The sequence below is a fragment of the Callorhinus ursinus genome, unplaced genomic scaffold (genome assembly GCF_003265705.2).
Source record: "Callorhinus ursinus isolate GAN/ISIS: 27379988/994484 unplaced genomic scaffold, GSC_fseal_2.0 scaffold16, whole genome shotgun sequence".
Taxonomy (NCBI): Eukaryota; Metazoa; Chordata; class Mammalia; order Carnivora; family Otariidae; genus Callorhinus; species Callorhinus ursinus.
In genome coordinates, this window is record NW_027397078.1 from 18,632,324 (window position 1) to 18,653,795 (window position 21,472).

The following is a 21,472-nucleotide window of genomic DNA, read 5'->3' on the forward strand; positions in this document are numbered from 1 at the left end:
TCAACTCTATAGATTACTTTATTCATTGTTGCTTTTATTGATCTAAATGCTCTTTGTCTTTTCCAAAGTAATGTCTATAATACTTTTTGAGCAGTTGCATCCACGCACTTGTGATTTGAGTATTTCCCCTGGGTGTGACCTAGCACAGTAATAACTATGAACATGTACACAGGTCCTCAAAATATAGAATAACTGTGCGTCATTAAGAAGTAGCTATACTTACCATGGGTATAGGGACATCTGTGATAAACCAGAAATTAGATTTTCATTTTAATGCTGTTGGCCTCTTGGAAGAAATACTTTACAAACTTAAACAAAACTCTGTATTAGCCCAACAGTTTCTCCAGACCCCATAGCGCTTGTGGATATGATATCTTATGTCTAAAAAATGTGATTCTTTCTTTGGTTTTCTTGTTACCTATAAGGAAGGCTCATTTTCAGTTTCTACGTTTTTGTCTTACTTAGGAGGAGTTTATGGAACCTCCATAAAACCACTTATTGGATAATACTTAGAAAAGCATATATGAAAAATCACACATCTTATCTGGGCCTATTATCTTCTTAAATGATCTAGCCTTTGATTTTAATCTTCAAGAGACATTTTTAGCCTTAGAGATACTCCTTGGTCCCCAAACCAACTCATAATCTTATTTCTCAATTTCAAAGCAGAGTTATCTAACTAAATACAGGTACATATAAAGAGATATATATTATCATATGTAAATATTAACCAGCACACCATTTTCATAAATATATTCTTTCTCATAAAGCTTGTAACATTTTTAGCTCAAGACATGCATTCTACAAATAGAACTTTTGACAAATTCAAGAACTTTTGTCATATATTAGTTCTGATGTCAGAGATATTTTATAAGTATGGGGTGCTATTAACTTGTCTTATTCTTAATTTTAGAAAATAAATATAATTTTCGACTGAGGCATGAAGAATAAAAATTCTCCTAAAAACAAAACTTTTTTAATATTTTCCTTATAAGGGATATATGTTCATACATCAAATGGCAAAACACAATTGCAAATATTTCTAGCATTATACTCACAGAAATGGATCTTCACTATCATTTTCGGGATCTACTGGTATTGATTAAAAGAAGTTTGCATACGCAACTTATTCACATTGCTTTATTTTTGTTATTGTTGTTGGTATTATTCAGTTCACAAAAAAAAAAGTATTTCAAGTCATCATATCCTTGCATTTAACCAGCAAAAGAGTAATCTGGAAAGAAAACATTTACAAACTGGACACATACCCTGTTTATTTTCTCTGAAAATTGCACACCATAAAGCAAGTCCATTTTTAAACCTTTCCCAATATTATACAAAAATATTCTTAGGCAAGTAATAAATTTATCTTTAAACATCCAACTTTTTGAAATTTAAAGCAGTCACACCAAAAGTTATCATTGTTAATTTTTCATCTAAACATAGAACACTTTGTGCTTATACAAACTGCTGTTATCATGTGCTCATATACTCATTACATGGATCTGGCAAATATACTTTGCCATTATGCATTAAATTATGTAAAAAAGTATAATCAGTGCAGAACTTGCCTATTTTTAAACAATGTTCCTTAACCATCCTCATCTATATTTATTTATATATATAATTTCTTTTTGGAAAAAATTTAAGGCAAGTGCAATCAAAATTACAAAATCACTATCTCTATTGCTAACATATGCAGCATTCATATTTAGTGAGTGATCTCCTTCCCTCTTAAAATGAAAGTACAAAACACTAAGTATGTTATACTTGCTACAGTCGGTTATGTGATCTTATCTATAAGCCATAGTTAAAATCTTTAGAGATATCAGCATAAGTGTATCCTTCTCTAATGCTACACCAGCAGGAATCTCTGCTACCCCTTCCTTTAATATCCTATCACATGTCCAGTTTTCTCATGAAAATACACAGCAAGTTATTCAAATGCCCATTGTGAAGATGACTGCGAATACGAGTTCACCTTGTGACGCAGAACACCTAAGGTGTAGTACCCAGAAACTCGTCAGTTGTAAATTTACTTAATTCTATTGTGTTTCTAACTCATTTCAGTGATGGCATGGATTCTGGAAAGAGAAAACTAAAAAAAAGTGTTTATCTGTAACTGTATTTCTCAAGTCAGGTTTTGCTGAAGACATGTTATTTGCTAAGGACATAATTTAAATGGAATCTGAAAAAATAAGTTATTTCACAGCCCTGGAAAAATAAAATCGACTAAAAGATAGGAAACCCGTGGTAATAACTTTGATGCTTTCACAGGCTTTTCTTATGATAGTTGCTGAGTGTAATACCTCCCCCATTTTTTACAAATAAATAATTCAGGGCTACCATGTAATGGAAAAGTAGGAAATGGAAACAATCACAGAATTTTTCTGCAAAAAGCAAGAATGAGCTGACTCTCTCCTTTGAGATAAAATGCATGTCCTTCAAGAAAAGTTAGTTGAACAGAAACCAGGGTGTTTATATTTAGCTTGTGCAAAAATGATTCACTGAGTAATTAATTTCCCGATGGAGGGCATTATCTTGGGAACTCATAGAACTGTTTATTTAATGTGCATATATTGATTAAGTTTGGTTAGTGTGTGTTTTTCATTGGAGTGTGCAGACATTACACATGCATGCACACATGTACATTAATTGAGCACACTAAATGCTTCATGTTTCCAAAGTTGACTGTTTTGAGCTGTTGTCCAGATTGTGTTCTGAAAATAAATCAAGCTCACTTGGTATACTGTCTCTTTCAGTTTAGTGTAGAAACTTAAAAAGGCTATATTGCACTCAGTAGAATTCTACCACTGAATATTATTTTTTGGATATTCTAGTTTTATAAAACCATAAATGGTAAGAGGTCCTATAGTGGCTGTGGAAGTCACTAGGATATGAGTGGAAAAAGTTAAATGAATTCTCTAGAAACTCCCCAATATGGCTACTCCACAAGTAACATATAAGAATATTTTCTCTTAACTAACAGGAGCCATGTCCTTGACATATGCACTTACTATCAGTGACATGATTGGTTCATGAGAATCAGACATCATCAAATAGGACATTCTTAAGAAACAGAAGCTACAAATGTCATCACTGGTCGTCAGTCTTGGTATAACGAGGGACATAAAGTCAATGTTAGCCCAGTGAGATAAATATATATGCCTAAAAATACATTGTCAGTATAAATGGTTGAGGTGTGAAATTAAGGACCGACTGGTTTGTCATTGTTGTGTAGGTTGTCATTTTGCTGAAATAATGCAAGATGGTGTATTTAACTTATCATCTCACAAGGGATTAACTAAATTTATGGGCACTGCATGAATATAGTCTTAGACTTTACAGCATTCAATAGAATAAGGTACACAAAATAACATGATCACAAAAATTTCCCAGGGATCAATTGTTTTGGAGGGTGAGCCAGTTATCTATGCTTTTAACAAATGCTACAAGCGATTCTTATGCTAAAGGATGTTTGGAAAAGTCTTCATTAGAAGACTTCATCTTTCAATGAACTCATTGTTAACATGAGGGAAAATAATTGTTCATTAAGTCCAACTAATTTAACAAATTTGATGTTGATATCTTTATTTTCACAATCAATATCTTTGGTAGCCCTAATTTTGTTTTTTTTTTCTTCCTTAATAGAAACAGAAGTGACAGACATAAATTCTCTAAGAATCTTATTTTTTATTAACACTTAACTATTTTTTAAATTAACACTTAACTATTAATTAGTCTACCTTTCTTCTATGATGGGGCATTTTTTGAAGTCATGTATTTCATGAAAAAGTTGGACTCAATTTTTTCCTAGTTCTTTCTTTCTCCCTTCTTTTTGAGATATTTTCAAATGAAGTATAATTGTCTAGACATAGTTCAGTTTTTTCCTCAGGACATCTTCATCGTGAGCTCTGATGAACAAATTGGGAGAAATTGTTAAAAAAGGAAGACCCAGCTTATGGTGACATTCATCCGCTGCAGACTTTAATCTTGTATTCCAAAGAGTGACAGCAGTTGTAATGACAGAAATAACAAATCCTACACCTGTGTTTTTTTCAAAGAGTTGTCTGTAGGCCTTCACATTAGAATCACCTGGGAAGCTTGTTAAATAAAGAGATTCTGGGCCCCACTCCAGCACTATCAGACTTAAATGTGAATAACCATTTTTAACGAGCTTTCCAGGCAATTCTTCTGAAGCGTAAAATTTGAGACCCAGTGGTTTGGCTCTTTTAGTTTTCAACTCTGGTTTTTTTTTTTTGTTTTTTTGTTTTTATAGAATCACCTGGAAAGTTTGTTAAAACAAAACAAAACAAAACAAAACAAAGCAAAACAAAATAAAACAAAAACAAAAAACCCTAGCAACTGACAATGGGGACAAACTCCTGACTGGTTTAATTAGAATCTCTGGGACTCTTTAAATCTTCCCAGGTGATTGTAACTGCACCCAGGTCTGAGAACTATGAGAGCGGGCCCATTGGAAGAATGCTCTGAACAAACAATTTCACCCTTCGCCAAGCCTTTCTGTCGCAGTATCAAGCACACCAAAATCATAATTTCTATTCACACCTTATAATGTTTAGCAATCAATTTCACCTTATACTTAGGAAAAGCATGCTGAGACCATTTAAGAAAGGATTTTTATTCAGATGTCAGTTTTCCTTTCCAGTTCATAATTGTATAAATGGTTCTTTATTGCCAAGGACAATTAAAGAACTGAGATATTTCATCACTTAATTTAAACCAGCTATTGAGTGTCCTAATCTTACGGTTCTGACGGTCATTTTGGTAGGTTTTTCGCATATTCTCCTGCTGTTTTGGGAGATGTTTCACCTTTTATTAGTTTTTTTTCCCCCAGAAGTTATATATTGGACTATCTTAGCAGTTTTTCCTAATCCAGTCATTCATGAAGCATCTTGATGACTTTTGCCATTTATCATCTTTCCCAGATTATTATTTACCTATGTTTTTATTTAAATCATGTAGTTATATATCATTCTGCCATATAAACAGAACTAGAAATAGGACCCGTAAAGTCAAGTTTGATGTACTACATAAGTTTTCTTTAAATCCTAACACATGTTCACATACATAACTATTCCAATAAAAACCTCCTTTTGTGTACCATCTAAAACCAATGACATCTCACGGTGATAAAAATTCCTAATTTAAGCAAACTTTGGCTAAACTATTGGTCAGATTTAGATGTTCTCTATTCAGAACTTCACCCTGCCCTCCCTCCCCCACATCAGTATCACTGGGCATTAAACATTGATTGATCAAGGACTTTTTTGAACTACTCTTACAGGCCATATAAATGCTAAAATCCCACAGCAGTAAGTGGGTCACAACTATTTTAATTCTCCGAATATTTGCCTCAATCTCTGTTTCTATTTTTCCCGTAAATGTAGATCTGATATCAATTAGGAATCTTCTAAAATAAGTTAAGGTGTTCCATGGGTATCAGTCTTTTAACCACTTGTCAATAGTATGGGTGAAATTGAAAATTCCTGAGAATTTAAATGCGTATGTATAAGGTGCACAAATAGCCCCAAATATTCTTCAACTACAGAGTTTTCTCTCCCGATACTTTTAATAATGGGTCAGGTCCTAGGATTCACAATTTGAAATACAATATGGGAATTATACACTGAGTCATAATCCATATAACATTTTACTTTTTCAGTAGAAGTTATTTTTCACATTGAAAAACCCTACTGAGGTAGAAATGACTTTATGAAATTTTAAATATATTAATTACCTTGAAGTCCAACCTGAAATAACCTTACGGGGTTTTTATAAATATTACTTTCCATTTTCATAATGATTTATCTTGGCTTCATCTTTGATAAGTGTTTCTTGAAAGGCTGTCCTAAGATAGGAGTTCTGCCTAAACAGCCCATTCATTCTAAGAGGCTTCTCGTTGTTCTTTTGTTAAGCTTGTGATGGAAAGATTTACCACCATTCCCCTCCCCCCAAATAAATAAATTTTAGGTTTACTTGTCTTTACCATAAAATGAAAAGTAAGGCCAAAAACATTTCTCTTTAGGAATGACTGTGCACTGTAAGTAGGTGCAGACAAAGTAGAAAAACAAGATGATTAAAGATCTTGGTCACTTTAAAATACTACCTGAGGGGACTTTATTTTAAGGTCATTATGTGAGTAGTACCTTAAAAAGAAAGGAATAAAATACCTAGGGAGCAAGAAGTAAGGAAGAGAAACAGCAAAGACGACTCACGTGCTATAATTCCTTTCCTTTCTGTTTCTCCAAGAATGTTATGAAATACATGAAGGAAAGATGCAGAATTTAACCTTGAAACAATCATTGATTTGATAATGACTTTTAAGTGATCAAATTTGTGATCCAAACCTCTCCATAATCCAGGAGTGAAGAACAGAAGAGGGATTCTAAGTGAGCTTGATTTTTTTAGCAAGGTTTTCTTTTTGTTCAGCCAATCAGCCATTTCTTAAATCCCTTCTTCATAATCATAATAGGAATTAAGTCTAAGAATTATATACTTATAGAGACATAAACAGAGAGGGAAAGAAAAGTCTAACAACAGTTATCAAATTAACGAAGGTACTTACATCTGTTTCAACAACACATTATTTAATTTATTTTCATCTATAATCAGTTAGAAACCAGAAGAAACATTTGTAGCTTAATAAATAATTTAATTTCTTGAATTTCTATGTAACATATAAATTTATTTTTACAGGATATATAGAGAGCATACTCATAGAGAGCAACAGACTTATGAAACGACTATAAAACACAAATTATAATTCAAGTTTAAAATTTCTCATTTTTACACTTGTATTTGTCTATTTTCCTATTGCTAGTCAAAGCAAAACCAAATATATAATTGTAAGTATTCTAAGAAAAAAAAAGAGCGCCTCCATCACCTACGCGTGAGTTACATACATTCTAGATTGTACAAAATCAAAGAGGGTAGGCAAAACTAAAGGGAAACACTATGTAAAATGCACTTTTTACTGACTGTTGAACATATCTGAGAGTGTCTGAGTTTAAAATTTGACTTGAACACCAGCAGAGGAAAATGACTAAATTCACTTTCCTACTTGGGTTCCCTCAAACTCTGAAAATGAAAAAGTTTTTACAATTCAATAGCAGATTATATGAACATATCTCCACAACTTTGGTGGAAAGAACACACTAAAAATTCTAGTTACCAGGAGCATATGCTGCAAGGAATTTGGACAACTGTCCATGTATCCTAACATAAAGATGTTTTTATCCCAGGTGAGAATTAACCTAAAACACTCACATCTGATCTCCCCAAATTTAGTCTCTCATTGACTAGTAAGGATAGATCCAAATTACTTTGCCACATGTTCATGCACTATGTAATATGTCATTTTACATTAAATCTTTTTTTTTTTTAATGACCAGCATGCCCTTTGAAACTTAAGGTTATCTGGACTATGAAGATTGAAATTTACACAACATCAATATTACACACAAGAGTCTCAAGTTCATGTGCAGTTCTTCAGTTTCTATTCATTTAGTTGTGGAGGGAACACAGTGTAATGATTTTGAGCGATTGCCTGTTTGTCAAGAAAGAGAATACTGTTTCAGGCTCATGGACCCCGGGGGATGCATCAGTGAAGGTAGTGAATGGTAGAAAAACAACAGTGCCTTACTTTACTAAATTTAATGAAATAGGAGTTTGTCAGTGGACTCAGAGACTACTCAGAGGAATAGTTACTAACGGGCAGGAGGAAGATTTTCTTTGTATATATCTTGCATGTTTTGTATTCTGAGCCTGGAAGAAAGAAAGGATACCTGATGGAAGAAGAGAACGTTCTTCTTAGTCTGGGCACTTCCTATGGATGTGACCGAAGTTGGAAGATGAAAAGACACGTGAGATTAGGACAGTGATGCAGTCATCACCATCATCACCCTTCTCTTTACTCAAACTCAGTCAAGCCTTATAGCTCCTTGTGACAGCATCTTAATTATTACCATAGCACAAACTTTCCCCTTGCTGCGGGTCATGAGTAAAAAATAAAACTAAATAACCACCATCTCACTTCAGTTGATTCCTTAAAATTCTTCATATTGCTCCAAAGTCATATCATAAATCCCGAAACTGGCAAAAGCACAATGGCGGAAAATCAAGCGTCTGAGCAATCCTAAATCTTGGCACAAGAAAATGAAGTCTCTTGGGAAAAATATGTCAAGTGGTTGTTTCTTCTACTCCTGTTTAGTTTTGTGGTGGGAAACTGATTAAACCCAGTATCATAAAGAAGTTTCATGAAATAAGGCATCATTCCAAGGCATACACACTCTTCCAAAACTATCTTTTGGGTAAACTAAGAAATGAGTAAACTAGCAGAGTAGTTAAGAGTCAATTCTCATTTCTCTGGGCCTGAATGACTTGCCATCATACCACATTTTTCCTCACTATTAACCAAGTCTCCCACAATGTCCGGTCACGTTGGAAGAGGAATTGCCTCTGCTCGTTAAAAGAGCGATAATCATTCCCTGAATTTTCATGAAGGACGGGTAAGGAATCATAGGCCTAACAATGCTGGCAAGATATGCGCTTTATGTGAATGTCAGCTTCTGAGAATATGACCTAAATCCAAACATCAACAGCCTTTCAGGTGATGGATGTCTTTGAGACTCACATCCAGGAAAACACCAGTTTTGCACACGTTCACAATGTGGTCTGGAATTTCAAGGACTTCTTTATTTCCTTCAGTCCTTTTTATAGACTCAAAGTGTTCTTGAACCCAATATTAAGGTCCATTGTTAAGGATAATCAAAATTTGACTGTGAACTGCTTTCTTTGCTCGGAATAGTCAAGCGGGAAGGGTTCAGGAGAAGGCAAGGAATAGCTCTGCCTCTACTGACAAGCTCCTCCTCTTAGGGAAGTCCATTGCAACATCAGGTCTTTGTATATATTGTGAAAGAATGTGTTCAGTGACGGGGAATATGTGCCTGTAGATAGGATTTCTGACACATTTAGTAATATTTCACCTCTCCTGATCAACTACGACAATGATGGGAACAATGACCAAGCACATTCATATCGGAAACAACAAGGACTTCTCCTCTTCCGTGCCTGTGCATCCTCTTAGTCCTTTCATTCATGTCACTTGCACACCGATGGTCCCCTTTGAATCTCACTAAGCTTTCTTCTGAGACTAACGACACACTTCAAATAGAGAAGAGAAAGAAATGAAGCACAAGATAAAAGAAATACTTCTTGGAAAAAGGAGAACTAGGGTATCATTCCAGAACCAGAGCATAATTTACAAATGTACGAATTCATGTTTTCCTAGAAATGGCGATCTTAATTTACATAAATGGTATCTGTCAAAGTTAATGACTATTCTAGGATAAACAAAACTCGGAGTTTAGGGGTTGGCTCTGAGTTAATAATTGCTCTTGTTACAAAAGGCTAAGTAGTAATGAAATAAGGAAGAAGCCAGTGTCTACATATTTAAGATTAAGCCGATAGGGTTCAAATACACAGGTTATGAAGAAAGTAATAAACACAAAATGGTTGACGGCTTGAACAGTCAGGTGTTCAACTACAGAAATATAGTAGGTTCAGGTCTCTTAACTCATTGTGTTTGAGATTTATTTCACAGAATTGATTTAACTTAAATCAGCTGGCTGCATGAGATACAGATTTCTTCTCTGCTCATAGGAAACCTAAGGAATGAAATACAAATTAAATAATCAAGGAATTGAGCACCAGTATACAGGGTAGGACGCTTAGGCAGCAAGTAGAGGTTACATTAAAGAACCAGATGGACTTTGAATCCATAACGTGTCACTCGGAGCCCAAGCAGTGAATGATGAACAACAGGCGATACCAAACATCACACGTGTCCAAGTCCAGAAGCCCATTCTCTCCCTCAGCCTGGCTACCAGATTCACACTTCCAACTGTGTTTCTACAGCTAGACTATTCTCATCCCCCACGGCCCCCACCAAAAAAAGAGAAGGATGAAACCTAAGCACTGGGGAAAATACATTTTTTTCTCTTTTTATTGTGAGTTCTAACGTAACTTTTATTAAACATAGAGCACGTGAACACATGACAGTTGCCTTCATTTGTTCTCACATGGAGCTGATAGAGGAATACTTGGGGGGAATGTTTCTAAAGCCATAGATAGCTTCTTCTCCATTTATTTTCTTTTTTAAAAAAATATGACAAAGCATTAGAGGAAAAAAAGTGTCTTAAGTTGTGAGAATATCAAATATTACCCATCGATCCCTGAATCATGCTATTCAAAGTGCTTAAATCTACACTAAAAATAGAACAAAAAATGTACTCCCAATGCAGCTAAATTAACACCTATGGATGCCTAAAATATGACTGTGGTCTGATTACTTCCTCTACACACTTCCATCGTGCACTTAAAAAAATTAAAAAATTAAAAAAAAAAAATAAACCAGGCCATTGCCATGTTTACAGTTTTCTGAGCACTGGGGAGTCTGGAATCCAGTCCAGTGAGGTTCGCTGCCACCAGTCCCTGACAGGTGTCCATAGTACAAAGTAAACAATGGCCTTCTCGGATTCTGAAAATAACCCAATGTGCAAAGCTGACAAAGTTTATGTGTCCTTGCAGCTTCAGTTCTGGTTTGTGAAAATGTGACACAGGTCCGGGGGGAGCATGGGAATAAAGAACAGATTGTAGAGAAGGACCCCAGGTGACTTGTCAGGGAAATAAACATTTTTTAAGCAAATAAAAATCACTGCACATCCCAAGGCTCCTTTACCTTGTCACACAAATACTGAGACCTTCGCATTGTTGCAAAATTCTTATGCTCATCTCGTACATTTGCAATGCAATCTTACCCTCCCAAATGAACTCTTTTGAAGTTTACACTTTGGTGTGTGTGTGGCCAACTCACACCTTTAGTATTGTGACCCGAACTGTAGAATTGTTTTCTCATTATATGGTGGTTGGAATAAACTGAACATACAGTAGTCACGACACGAGCCCACAGGCGATGACTGGCATGGAAATTCCTACAAGGAATCACTACAGGAATGTCTAAGTTCTTTATCAGTGATTTCATCACACTGATTTTTTTTTTTTAACTAAAAGCTACGTAGGTAATATTTCCCTTTAACAATTCCACCCTCTGTAAGTTCCTTGATGACTGATTTTGCATCATCTTCAACATGAATATGTATTAGCTGCTTATGCCACTGATTTCAAACATAAAGCTAAATGGTAAGGGATGAATTTCCTGGGAGCATCAGCTTTCTGTTTCTGAAAGATAGAATTACACAGTTAAAATAAAACGAATTATTTATACAGTAAAATTATTTTAAACACTTTCTCATCTAATTTAAAAACTATTTTGTGTAAATAATGTTTATTTTGAAAATAGTGATTTCTGTTGGTACTCATATGTTTGACCTCCTGAGTTCTTATATAAACACTTCAATATTAGTAAGTGTTGCTTATGTTCACAAACTGAAACCGAACACTTGATTCTGAATGTAGCGTTGAAAATTAAATACAGTGAATTAACATTTAAATACAAGGGGATCCCATAGTAAGTTTCACAGATTTGTTCTGACTCTTTAGAAAGTAACATTTCGTATAATACAAGGTGACAAAACATATTTGATGACACATCCTGTCCTTCCCTTTGGTTTGGAAGCCTTCAACGTAAATTTCATTTTGACTTGTGTTGATTCACCCTTTTGAGTTAACTTGCCTGGCATTTGCACATAATCTCATTTGCAGAAAAATTATAGAGGGAAAAGAGGAAGTAGAATATTAAACAAAAACAGCCACAAACACATTCATGCCTTTCCAGGAAGTGATCAAATATAGGGCTTGATTTTTTTGTGTTTTTTTGTGTGGTTTTTTTTTGTGTTTTTTTTTTGTTTTGTTTTGTTTTTTGTTTCTTTTGTTGTGTGTGTGTTTTATATATATATATATATTTATATAAGGGTACATCAACTCATTTAAAAAACAGAAACAACACTCTCTCCCCCATTTTCAGGCCCTCGATCTTCTCTTCTTAGCACTCTGTAGTGGTCACTGTCAAGTGACTAGCACACTTCTGGGTCTGGAGTGTATTCTGACGAGCAGTGAATTAAATGTTAAGACAGTTAGACCCACCCCCACCCCTCCTCAGAGTTTACACATCATGCCGCCATTAGAAGGGTAGAGGTGGGGAATGAGGTGGGACAAGGAAGAGATTCAGGGCTCTGATTGGCGGGGCCCTCCTATGAACAAGTGTTCTTCTCATCTTTTTTTTTTTTTTTCTTCCTCCCAAATGGCAATGCTGGAATTTGCAGCACTGCTCTCTGAAGGCCCCCGTGGCCCTGCTGATCCCAGGCAGAACCCAAGAGAGGATCCGGTGCTCCTTGTCCCATCGGATAGATTTGTCCAAGCACCCCAAGGAAATGTTAAAAGCAAAACAAAATCAGGAAAAGAAAATAAAACCCGTTCTAAAACTAAACTAATGAAGCAAAAAAGGGTTTTCTATCTATACATAAGTCTCTTCTTTAAAAAAATGTAAATTTACAAATTCCAATGACATATAAAACAAAGTCAAAAAATGTAATGGTAAGAGACATGGTAAAACAGGAAGACACTGATGCTACAAAGAAATTGCCAAAAACATATGTACAAGACCCTGTTTTTCCTCGTGTTCTAGAGATTGTAATGCATGTTTTTAACAGCAGCAGTCGAGGATTTAGTTCCAGGCACTGGACTGCACACTCCACTCAAGCTCCCAGGGACGGGATGTCCCTTGCTTTTCTGTCACCAAATCACACTGGATATACTGGTCTCCCTTGGCAACAGCGGCAGGATGGCACTGTTTGTGTGGGCCTCGTCTGGATTCTGCTCCCTGCTCGATTTTGTCTGTGGCCGCTGCCCGTTGATGAGTGTCATGGGGATGTTACAATAGGTATGCTGATTTCCTATGGAGGTAAGGGGCAGGGTGCCGGGAGGAGGTACGTCGTACTCATAGCTTCGGTAGTAGTGTTTCTGACGCATCTGTGAATGGTACGTGTTGTGAAAGGTGGAACGGAGATCTGGATGGGCAGTGGCTAGAGCTGTAGAGGTGGCCGCGGCCATGGAGATGGCCGAGACAGTCTGCAGCTCCCCAAAAGGCCCCTGCTCACTAACATCTAAAGCCTGCTCGTGCGTAATGGGTTCTATCCTCTTAAAAGGCATTTCATATTGTAAACGTTTCCAGAACTTAGAGTTCAACTTGTTGCATTTCGGTCCGTGCCATTTAATAACCGTCAGGAGCTTGATGGTGTGCTTGAGGGCTTCCACCTCCTGGTAGTTCATAATGCCTCGGAGTTCACTGCATTCAATCAGTATCACTTTAATTTCTCCAGTGACCAGCATGTTTCGAAGTCTGGTCTCCAGCTCAAAGATGCTCCAGCCCCTTCTGACTACATAATTTGGGGTCATGACAATAATCAGCCTCTTGCTTTGATCTACACACCTTGCCACATCTTCAATGTATGCTAGAAAAGAGAAAAGAGTTTATCAGAATGACCGGATCAAAGATCTGCTCCAGAAAGCCCCAACAGCTTCTCTTGCACACGTTATGTGATAGTTATTGCTTGATAGGTCATACCTTAGAATATGAAGACAGCCAATGACCACAATGAATAGAGTATGGGCTTCTCTTTTCTCAATGCTAGAAATATTTTTCCCAGGTACCAATCTCCCATTTGTTTTTTCAAATGTCAAGACTCATAAAAGGAGATGCTTTACAGAAGAATGGACTAGCTTCTCCAGGCCGTCAAAAATTAAGTTTCATATGAACACATATGACATTTCTTTCTTGAGACACTGATAGATACCATTTTTGATGTAGAGAACCACAAGTTAAAATTCTGCCTAAAAATAATGATGACACACAGACAGACAAAGAGTATGCACACTCTCAGATGAAAACATTAACTTACTTCCAGTTGGGATTAAATCTCTATCCGGTATGAACAACTTATATCCATAATGCTTTTCAAGCATGTCAGGTAGGATTTCAAGAGCAAAGCGTTCTTCTTCCCCCGTCTCTTGATTCCACTGGTCAGGATCCACTTTGGTGTATGATAAGTACGCATCATAATCTTTATTGTCTGTCAAAAAGATTACAGAGTAAAGTTGAAGTCACTGCTCTCCAAAGAAAACATTAGGACATGAAAACATTGAACTCTTTCAAAAAACATCTCTAAATGCCCTCCTTTGGGGAGACCAAAGAAAGAAGCCTTTACTAATTTTCAATAAGAATTCAACGATGTCAAATATTCTGGAACTAAGTTGGAGGTATAAAGGATCACATTTTTATTTGTTGTTTTTGTTGTTGTGAAGACAGTGGCAAGAAAATTAACAAAAAAAGCAATGGGATGTTAACTTTCAACATTTTTGATGCACAGGTCATGGAGAATCTTGACTGCTTATAAAAGGCACTTAGTTGGGTAGTATGCTTTTACTCTAAATAATTGTACATTCAACTAATCCTGCATTAGGCCATTTTACTCTGTTGAAAAAAAAGAAAACTGCACCTGGCTTGACCATGGAGGAATGATATTTTGATTGTGGGCACTGTACTGATTTTCTGTTGGAGAGAAAATAGAATCAAGCATGGAGTAATTACTTTTCTACTGGGAGCCAGGTCTTAGATTTTGGGACTTAGAATATTTTTCCACTGAATTATTTTAGAAAACCATATTGTTTTGCTGGTCTCCATTTATCTCACACATAAAATACTGCCAAATATTTCTTTATCATGTTTATCCACCATGAGAATAAAAGATTACAATATAAATGAATGAAACTTTGTTCTAAAATCTGTTTTTCTCATTCTTTCCCCTTTTTACATGGAAACTCTTCAAATATTTGATGACTACTCTCATGCATTATTTTTACCTTAATTTTTTAACATTAAACATCCCAAATTTCCTATTTGTGGTTTCTAATGGAAATAAGTCATGTATCTTCTGGATAGTCTCTCATTCATCCATTGCCTTTTCAGAATGTATTATCAGGATTCATAATTCACCTCAAATCTAAATACTACCAAAATACTGAGTTTACCAAATATCAATATCTTTAGCTCTCTTTTCTACTTCCTTGATGATTGTCAGAGTATTACTCAATTATCAGATCAAGTCAGATTATCAGAAACATCCCTAAATTTCAGGACAAAATGAGCTTTGTATTTGGCACAGAAAATTTAAAACTTTGGGGTTATAAAACATCAAAGATCGAGGGACATCCTTAACTGTTGCTCTGGGTGGCTTTGGAGCACTCCTCTTGACTACAGGAACACTATAGCTCACTTTTGCAGATCCATATGGGTGTGTTCACTTCAGTAGTCTGATAGTCCTGAGCCATCTATTCTATAATTAAAACTTGTTAGGGCAAACTCAGAAAATTATTAACTGTATCTGACGTTAACACAGGTATATAGGAAACTAACAACTCAAAAAAAAAAAAAAGAAAAAAGAATTCAAACTCAAATCTAAAAAAAAAAAAAGAAATTAACAACTCTGCTATAGGATGTCTGAAAGAAAACCTTTAGGTATAGAGGATTAAAAAAAACCAAAACAGGTTTCAGGTTAAAAAAAAAAGGTTTAGAAAAATAGCAATCATCCCAAATGTGCCATACTCTGATAATTGTTATTTTCCTTATTCTTCAAACAGGAAATAGTTGTACATATTATAAATAAAATTCAATTTTCACCAAAAATGATAATTACGTTTGCTAGAGCAGGTCATGCACATGTGCCAGCAGTCTACAGCGGTACCATTTTATTCATGTAAACACTTAAGTTGAGTAAGAAATCATAGAAAATAGTATACATAATAAAGCTAGGATGTAATACCAGTTAATATTTAATTAAAATGTCCATTCATTAGATATTCACATGCCATATCTATGAGATATAAGACTTCCTTTACAATACCGGTCAGTAGCTTCCAATCTAGGAGGAGATGTAGACAAGTCAACAGCTTATTTCTAGGGGACAGACATGTTGCTAAGACTAGTACACGGGTCATGGGCCAAGGAAGGACTCCTTAAGCCAGACTGTGCATTGTAGAATGACTTCATGCATATACTGTTTTCTTTCTTGGAAGTTGTTTTCTCCCAGTTTGCTACAAAGTACTATAATATGTTGAAGTTTGCCCAGATCTGGGAAGTGTAATGGCTAGATCCTCATTCTTAGCCCTCTGTCTTCTCTAAGCTTAAAAACATTTGAAAAGCAGATCAATAATGAACTCCATTAAGAACAGAGCACATATGACTCAAAAGAGATGTAAACAACTGGTCCGCTGATCCTGGTAAGATCCAGCTTGATATCACTATTGCTTACATGACACTGTCTCTTCCTCTGATTCTTCCCCGGGCATCTCTCTTCCAACTCATAAATGCTGTTATTTCTCAAGATGTTTTCTGTGACCTGCTTCATTTTTCTCTCAGCCCACTTTCCCTTAGAAATCTCCTCTCCTCCCATGACATCAATAACCACTTCTATGTAGCTAACTCCCTAATTTAGATGTGCAGTTCTGTCTTCCTTCTCATGAACTACCAACCATACCCCACTTTTACCTGTAACCTGGGCCCCTTAATTTGGATGTTCAGCGTGCACCTCACATTCAACATGCTCACAACATAGCAAGCTTTCCGTCTCAAGCTCTGTTCTTCACGTTTTATTTCACTTTAATAACATTACAATCTCACTTCTTTAATCTCCAAATGTCCGACGTATGTTCCACTTATCCTTTTTAATTACTGATAATCTCAGGCATTCATTGGTAAAAGTCCTTTGGATTCTACTTCCATCATCCTGGGTCAGGCCCTACTCATTTCTTAGCTGTTATAATTCTATTTTAGTAGGTCTTCCTCTCTGTTTCTTTCTCCTTCTGGCCCATTCCACATAGAGCTGTAAAATTTATCTTTCCAAATCTTACCACTGATTATGTTTATGGTATCCTGGGAAATAATTATGGTTACCCATTGTCAAAAACCAGCAGCTAGATCTGTTTTTGATTTCTTTTGAGTTTGAGTCTGATATCTTTGACTTGGAGATGATCTCTTTTCCCATGTATGGTATTATTGTGCTCACATCTTATCTTTTTTCTTTGACTACAATATCCTTGACTCAGATATCTCACCAGGGCTTAGTAGATGATCAAACAGATCTGTTGATTAAATAAATGAATAATCCTTCATTTGCATATCACATGACTTATATTTTACACCAAGGGTGGGGGTTTTCTCAAGACCTGGGCTATTTTCTAGGACAGATGTCTTTGGAGATATATACTCCATGCTGCCTGGACTCCTCAAGGAATTACTAGGAGCTATGGGGTCAGTATTTATCAAGTTTCCTTACCGAAACCAAGAGTCAGACACTTAACCAACTGCACCACCCACGAGCTCCAAGAATTTGCATTTATAGCAAGGTCTCGGGTGATGCTGCTGCTGGTCCAGGGACTACATTTTGAGGAACTCTGCTCTAGGACACCGTACAGGCATCCAGAGGGCTCAAAGGCATCAGAGAACTGCAGGCGGTTGCTAGGTAATTGACCAGAGAACAACAAAACTAAACATTGCAGCATCAGCTCCATGATAAGTGGTGCTGAAACTTACAGGGGATGTACTCTAAACAAAAAAGCTGAAAATCCACACTTTCATCAGAAAGGAAATAGATTCTTGCCTAGAGTAATACGTACATTAATTGTATTAAGCTTAAATGTACCTCAGGAAGTGGTGCTAAGGCCTCAGTCAGTTCTCTATCTCTTTATATCATCTGGACAAATTTATAGTAGTTAAGCTGGTACCTCTTGGATAAAAAGGAGTTGCATGCATGCAGATTATCTTGGTAGTAAATGTGGCTCAAAAGCCCCTTGTGAGCATCTGCAGCAGCATCCTCAAATCAATGGAACACTTGACTGATGTCTAATTCCTCTTTCCCTAGAGCCTATGTCAGAGCAGTAATGGGCTAGGCATTTATTTACTACCAGAAGGAAACTCCTGATTTAAAAGTTATCAGACTGCAAACATCATGCCAGATACCATACTAAATTTAGCAATGTTCTCTGCCTCAAAATCATATGGATTTCAAGGTTTCATCTCTTTTCCCAATTACCAGATAAATATGAATTTTGGGTAACATCTCTTCAATTCTGTTTAATATCTGTAAGAACATATATTGATTTAGTATCTACAAGAACATATATTGACTTAATATCTTAATGTCTGAGCTTTATATGACTGGAGAAACTTTGAAAAATTAACATTTTTTTATAACCATAGAGAAAACAAAGCTATGCTAAGGTTTTTAAAGAATAGGTCTGTGATCTTTTCAATTCAACTTAAATTTATAAACAACTTAAAAGTGGTTAATCATAACATGGTAGTACCAGGGAATATTTTCTTCTAAACTTTATTCTTAAAATTTTGTTTTCTGTAATTTAAACCTTCAACTATAATTCTGTTCACTAAAGAGATGGAAAAGAGCTGGGGTACATGTTCTTTGCAATAGTTTGTACAAATTCGAATATAGTCATTGATTTACTCTTCCCATGACTTTCAAGTGATTCTGATTGCAATGTTCAACAAAAAATGAAAAATGGGAATGATGTCAGCAAAATGGCCAAATAAGACATCTGTGCATAAATCCTCTCAGCCATGGTCCAGAGCAAGTCCTGCCCACCCAGGGTCCCATACAGTGACCAGGCAGAGGCTCAACCAGGGACCTGGTTGGAGCCATATCTGTCCACACACCTGATAAAAGCCTGCTGACTAAAGACCCAACTGTGGACCCTGAAATGGACAATTATACAGGCACTGTCCTACTGAGCAAGGTACTAGAGGTAGGTCCATACACCCAGGTACCAGAGGAGATCCTTGCCCACCTGAGCCCCTGGCAACAAACCTGCCAAACACAGACCTCATTGCAGACCCAGAAGTAGCTGCAAAACTGGCTCAAACCCAGAATGACTGCAACTCTGGAGGTCATCCCATTGGCTTGGAGAATAGACGGGAGAAGGACTTGACCTGCTGAAATCACTCCGTAAAGACTACAAGACGTGTTTGGTCCTTCAATTGCACAGACATCAATGCAAAGGTACATAGATCATGAAGAATCAGGCAAACATGACAACACCAAAGGAAACTAACGAACTTCCAGTAATGAACCCCAAAGAAATGGAGATCTACAATTTGTTTGACAGAGAATTCAAAATAATCATTTTAAACAAACTATAGAAACTGAACTGTAGAAACCTTGCAGGCCAGGAGGGAATGGGATAAAACATTCAAACTGATGAAAGAAAAAAATGTCAGCCAAGAGTACAAGAATACTATACTCAGAAAAGCAGTCCTTCAAAACTAAGGAGAGATAAAGTCATTCCCAGACAAATAAAAGCTAAGGGGGTTCATCACCACTAGATCTGCCTTACAAGGAATGCTAAAGGAAGTTTTTCAAGTTGAAATGATAGGATATTAAGAACATGAAAACATAAAAATATAAAACTCAATGGTAAAGGTAAATATACAGTCAAATTCAGAATACCCTAATACCATAATGGTGGTATAAATCACTTATATCTCTAGTATAAAAATTCATAAAAATAATATTTAAAATAACTACAATTATTTGTGTTAGTTCTGTGAAAATAACTATTGGTATTTTGATAGGGATTGCATTAATTCTGTAGATTGCTTTGGGTAGTGTGGACATTTTAACAATATTTGTTCTTCCAATCCATGAGCATGGAATGTCTTTCCATTTGTTTGTGTTGTCTTAAACTTCTTTCATCAGTCTTTTATAGTTTTCAGAGTATAGGCCTTTCACCTCCTTGGTTGAGTTTATTCCTCGGTATTTTAATATTTTTGGTGCAGTTGTAAATGGGACTGCTTTCTTAATTTCTCTTTCTGTTGCTTCATTACTGGTGTGTAGAAATGTGAAAGAAAAATTATCCTAAAATTTGAATGGAACCACAAAAGACCACCAAATAGCCAAAAGAATCTTGAAAAAGGAAAACAAAGCTGGAGGTATCAAAATTCCAGATTTTAAGTTATACTACAGAGCTGTAGTATTCAGAGCACTATGGTACTGACAAAAATAGACACATAGATCAATGGAACAGGATAGAAAGCCCAGACACAAACCCATTATATGGTCAATCAATCTTTGACAAAAGAGGCAAGAATACGCAATGGGAAAAAGACAATCTCTTCAATAAATGGTGCTGGAAAAACCGGACAGCTACATGCAAAAGACTGAAACTGGACAATTTTCTTACACCATACACAAAAATAAACTCAAAATGGATTAAAGACCTAAATGTGAGACCTGAAACCATAAAAATCCTGGTTAGAGAGCACAGGCAGGCATCTGACTGATATCAGCTATAGCAACATTTTTCTATATAGGTCTCCTGAGGCAAAGGAAATAAAAGCAAAAACACACTATTGGCACTACAATAAAATAAACAGCTTCTGCACAGCAGAGGAAACAATGAACAAAACTAAAAGACAACCTACAGAGTGGGGGAAGTTATTTGCAAATGACAAATCCAAGAGAGGGTTAGTATCCAAAATATATAAAGAACTTATACAGCTCAACACCCCCCAAAACAAGTAATCCAATTAAAAATGGGCAGAAGACACAAACAGACATTTCCCTGAAGAAGACATCCAGATGGCCAACAGCACATGACAAGATGCACAACATCACTCAACATCAAGGAAATGCAAATCAAAACCACAATGAGATATCACCTCGCACCTGTGAGAATGGCTAAAATCAGTAACACAAGAAACAACAAGTGTTGGGGAAGAAGTGGAGAAAAAGGAACCCTCATGCACTGTTGGTGGGAATGTGAAATGGTGCAGCCACTGTGGAAAACAGTATGGAGGCTCCTCAAAATTTCTAAATATAACTACTCATGATCTAGTAATTGCACTACTGGGTATTTACCCAAAGAATACAGAAACACGAATTTGAAAGGATATATGAACCTCTATGTTTACCAAAGCATTATTTACAATAATGAAATTATGGAAGCAGTCCAAGTGTCCATCGACAGATGAATGGATAAAGAAGATGTGGTACGTATATACAATGGAATATTGTTTAGCCATAAAAACGAATGAAATCTTGTCATTTGCAACAACATGGATGGAGCTAGAGAATATAATGCTAAGCAAAATAAGTTAGTCAGAGAAAGACAAATACCACATGATTTCACTCATATGTGGAACATAAGAAACAAAACAAATGAACCATGGGAAAAGAAAAGAGAGAGAGGAGAGACAAACCAAGAAAAAGGCTCTTAACTATAGAGAACAAATTGGTGGTTACCAGAGGGAAGGTGAGTGGGGGGAATGGGTGACCTAGGTGATGGGGATTAAAGAATACACTTATTATGATGAGCACTGAGTGATATATAGAATTGTTGAACCAGGATACTGTATACCTGAAAC

General features: G+C 36.0%; 1 protein-coding gene across 1 annotated transcript in view; it reads right to left on the reverse strand.

Moving 5' to 3' along the window:
* Window positions 1-12,463: 12,463 nt before the first annotated feature.
* The window catches only part of IL1RAPL1 (interleukin 1 receptor accessory protein like 1), a 1,391,691-nt gene continuing 1,382,682 nt past the window's right edge, over window positions 12,464-21,472 (reverse strand). The window contains exons 10-11 of the mRNA XM_073902198.1: window positions 13,941-14,111; window positions 12,464-13,493 (exon numbers count right to left, since the gene is read on the reverse strand). Of these exons, the coding sequence (XP_073758299.1) occupies window positions 12,775-13,493; window positions 13,941-14,111 (890 nt within the window). The 3' untranslated portion in view covers window positions 12,464-12,774. The remainder of the gene's footprint in view (window positions 13,494-13,940; window positions 14,112-21,472) is intronic.